The sequence below is a fragment of the Rutidosis leptorrhynchoides genome, chromosome 1 (assembly GCF_046630445.1).
Source record: "Rutidosis leptorrhynchoides isolate AG116_Rl617_1_P2 chromosome 1, CSIRO_AGI_Rlap_v1, whole genome shotgun sequence".
In the NCBI taxonomy this organism is placed as follows: domain Eukaryota; kingdom Viridiplantae; phylum Streptophyta; class Magnoliopsida; order Asterales; family Asteraceae; genus Rutidosis; species Rutidosis leptorrhynchoides.
Genome location: NC_092333.1, coordinates 83,034,276 through 83,037,940, shown reverse-complemented (window position 1 = coordinate 83,037,940; position 3,665 = coordinate 83,034,276). Strand labels below are relative to the sequence as shown.

General features: G+C 37.9%; 1 protein-coding gene across 1 annotated transcript; it reads right to left on the bottom strand.

The window, feature by feature from the left end:
• Nucleotides 1-324: 324 nt before the first annotated feature.
• On the bottom strand, nt 325-1,227 carry LOC139886154 (uncharacterized). Its single transcript, XM_071869905.1, has 4 exons — nt 1,050-1,227; nt 854-945; nt 662-775; nt 325-576 (listed from the first exon to the last, which is right to left on the bottom strand). Exons 1-4 carry the CDS (start codon nt 1,225-1,227, stop codon nt 325-327), a joined length of 636 nt encoding a protein of 211 aa, XP_071726006.1.
• Nucleotides 1,228-3,665: the final 2,438 nt, after the last annotated feature.

Here is a 3,665-nt window from a genome sequence, read left to right as displayed (position 1 = left end):
TGCAAAAAGTAATAAACCGCCAACAAATTATCGTTCCATTTCAAAGAAGTAAAAAGTTGTCATTTATTTTACAAAAAATTGCATATTTCATAATTACAATATTTCTAAACTTTTCTACATGTAAATGATTGCGCAATTAACAACTTATGCATACTATCTTTTTAACAGCGTAGCGTGCCATGCATTAGGGATGATTCTTCCTTTGATGTCTGCGAGCTTGTAGGAACCAAACGCGTTTATTGCTATTATTTGGTAGGGACCTTTCCAATTGGGTCCCAATTTACCAACATTTTCTGAGCGGCTTGCTTCATTGTTGCGCAAAACCTACTCGCCAACATCAAAGGCTAAAGCACGCACCTTTTTGTTATAATATTTCACAATCTGTTGTTTATTATTGGCTTCTTTTAATGCAGCCATTGATCTGCGTTCCTCCAAAAAATTCAAATTTTCGCACAAAGTATCATTATTCGCAGTCTCAACAAAATTGGCAACCCTACGTATTGGCACAAAAATTTCTGCGGGAATCATTGCCTCCGAGCCATATACTAAATTAAAGGGTGTTTTGCCAGTGCTTTTCTTAAATGTTGTGTGATGTGCCCATAGCACATTGGATAGTTCATCCAGTCCGCTTTTCATTTAAGCGCTTTTTAATTCTGCTAACAATATCGCGATTAGTAACTTCGCATAACCAATTGGCTTGCGGATGCGCAACAGATGTAACCTTTTGCATGATGTTCAATTCTTCGCACCAACTTTTAAAAGGTTCTTTTGCTATCTGTGCCCCATTATCACTTATAATTTCACGGGGAATACCAAATCGACAAATGATATACTCCCAAACAAATTTTCATACTTGCACTCCAGTGATTGTGCGCAATGCTTTCGCTTCCATCCACTTGGTGAAATAGTCGATTGCAACAATTAAGAACTTCACGTTTCCTGCGCCTGCAGAAAATGACCCGACAATATCAATTGCCCATTTATAGAACGACCATGGCGAACTTACTGGAATCAAATTGTGCATTGATTTCCTGTTCTGCGACGCATGCCTTTGACAACTTTTGCACCTTTTACAATCTTTGTCACATCGCGATACAAGGTTGGCCAAAAGTAACCCATCCGCATAATTTTAGACGCAATAGTCTTATAACCAGAATGCAGTGCACAAGAACCACTATGCACTTCTTCAATGGTCATCTCTGTTTCTGCGGGCCCAACACAGCGCATTAATGGCCCATGGTAAGATTTGCGGTACAAGATGTCATTTTAATGGTAACATAGGTGACCTTATGCGCACTAATCTTGCTTCATTTTTATCTTCTGGCAGCATGTTGTTGCGCAAATTTTCAATAATTAGATTAATCCAATTTGGTTGCACTTCCTCAATTACCGCAACAACTAATTCACCATCAAATGCTTTGTTGGGCAACTCATCTACCCATTCCTGCTTTTGAAAATGCGAAAAAATTAAGGCTGCAAGCTTACTTAATGCATCTGCCTTTTTGTTTTGACTTCTTGAAACTTGGGCGAGCTCAAAGTGCTCAAAATTTTCTGCAGTTTCTTTCAACAATTTCAAGTATTTTTGCATAGAAAGCTCATGCGCCTCAAAGGAGCCATTAAACTGATTAAAAACCAACTGCGAATCAACATATGCGCGCAACTTAGTGATGTTCAATTTACGCGCAATGTTTAATCCAGCAAACAGCGCCTCATATTCAGCTTCATTATTTGTAAGATCAAAATTGAAGCGCAATGCATATGTATGTTCTTCGCCACTTGGGCTTGTTAAAATTAACCCCGCGCCAGCGCCTTCTGCACATGATGCGCCATCAGTAAATAAATCCCTTTGCACTTCTTTTATTGTTTTTGGCGCAGTCATGTTTTCAATCGCGATTATCTTTTTGAGATTAGCCTTAATGCCTTGCTCTGTAATATAATATCCCAGAAATTTTATTTCTTTTTCGCCAAAACTACACTTTGACGGATTTAACTTCATGTTAATTCTTCGCAGATTTTGGAATGTTTCTGCGATGTCTTGAAATATTTGATCTTGCGTTTTGCTCTTGATTGCCAAATCATCCACATACGCTTCCAGATTATGCCCAATTTGACCTTCGAATGCGCTATCTATCAAGCATTGATATGTGGCGCCAACATTCTTAAGTCCAAATGGCATCTTGATATAACAATATATGCCTTTGCCTGTATGAAACGCAATTTTATCTTCATCTTCCTCCACCATTGATATTTGATGATATCTTTTGTAAGCGTCCGAAAAGCACTTAAAATGATATTTATTTAGCGATTCAACTTTTCATTCTATTTTCGGCAGCGGATTGTTATCTTTGGGGCACGCTTTATTGATATTTTTGAAATCAATGCACATTCGTTACGATCCATCGGGCTTTTTAACAAGCATTGGGTTCATAACCCATGTTTGATATTTTACTTCATGCAGAATGCCTACTTTAACAAGTTTAGTTACTTCTCCAGATAACCATTGCATGTGGTCTGGAGCCATGCCTCTCCGTTTTTGAATTATTGGTTTTAACTCATGATTTTCATTAAGTCTATGTTCCGCAATCTTTCACGGAACACCGGTCATGTCCTGCTGACACCACGCAAAAACATCCATGTTTGTGATAAGCAGTTGCACTAACTGTTGTTTAACATCCGCATCTAAATTGCTGCCAATTTTGATTTTTTGTTCTGGATAAGCACGGTTTATAACAATCAAATTATTTTTTGCACTGCGCTTTCAATTACTGCCTTTTGCATATTGACATTTACACAAATTGGTTGTGCAACGGCAGAGTTCATTGTTGCAACACACTTGCATCTTGCAAACTTTATCATTCCGTGAATAGTTGAAGGAATGATACCAAATTTTGAGAGCGCGGAGCGTCTTAACAACATATTATAGCGCGAAGCAGACCACATGACATATAAATCTAGCCATGCTTGGCGTATTAACTTTGCATCAGTTTCATCAACAAGCTCAATTTTGAGCGGTAACTGTCCAACCGACCATGCGAATTCCCCTGCAAAACTTGATAGCGAAACTGCAGTAGGTATTAGCTCCGCTTTGATGCTTTCTGGTAACTTGCGAAAGCATTGTTCATATATGATGTCTACACTTCTTCCCGTGTCTACATGCACTTTCATAATTGTAATTCCATTGTTTGCAATTTTGCATGATACAATTACAGGTGAATCAATCATGCCATAACTTTGCGTTGGCGGAAACGTTATTGGCGCAAGCTGCCATTTTTCAAGTGTTTCCGCAGCTTTTCTTTTATGAGTTTTCTTTCTCTTGTGGACCATGCCTACTACTTTTGTTTCTTGCGTTTGCCGCGTATTTGCACTGATTAGCTCATTTCTGCGCAAACTTGGCTGTGTCAATTGCTTTCGCTTTAATTTTGCGAATCTTTTAGCTTTTGAATCACTTTTAAATTTGTTGCTTTGCCGGCGTTGAGACTTTAACAATTTTGCAGTTTTTCTATCAACCGCGTTATCATTAAACAGTTTCATTTTCTTTCCAAATCAGAAATCAAATTCAGTAGATATATGGACCTGCAAATCATTTAACAAGAACACGATTACAATTGAATTCACAATTAAATCATTCGATTACGCGAAATAGATTTATCGAACTCAATTTTAAT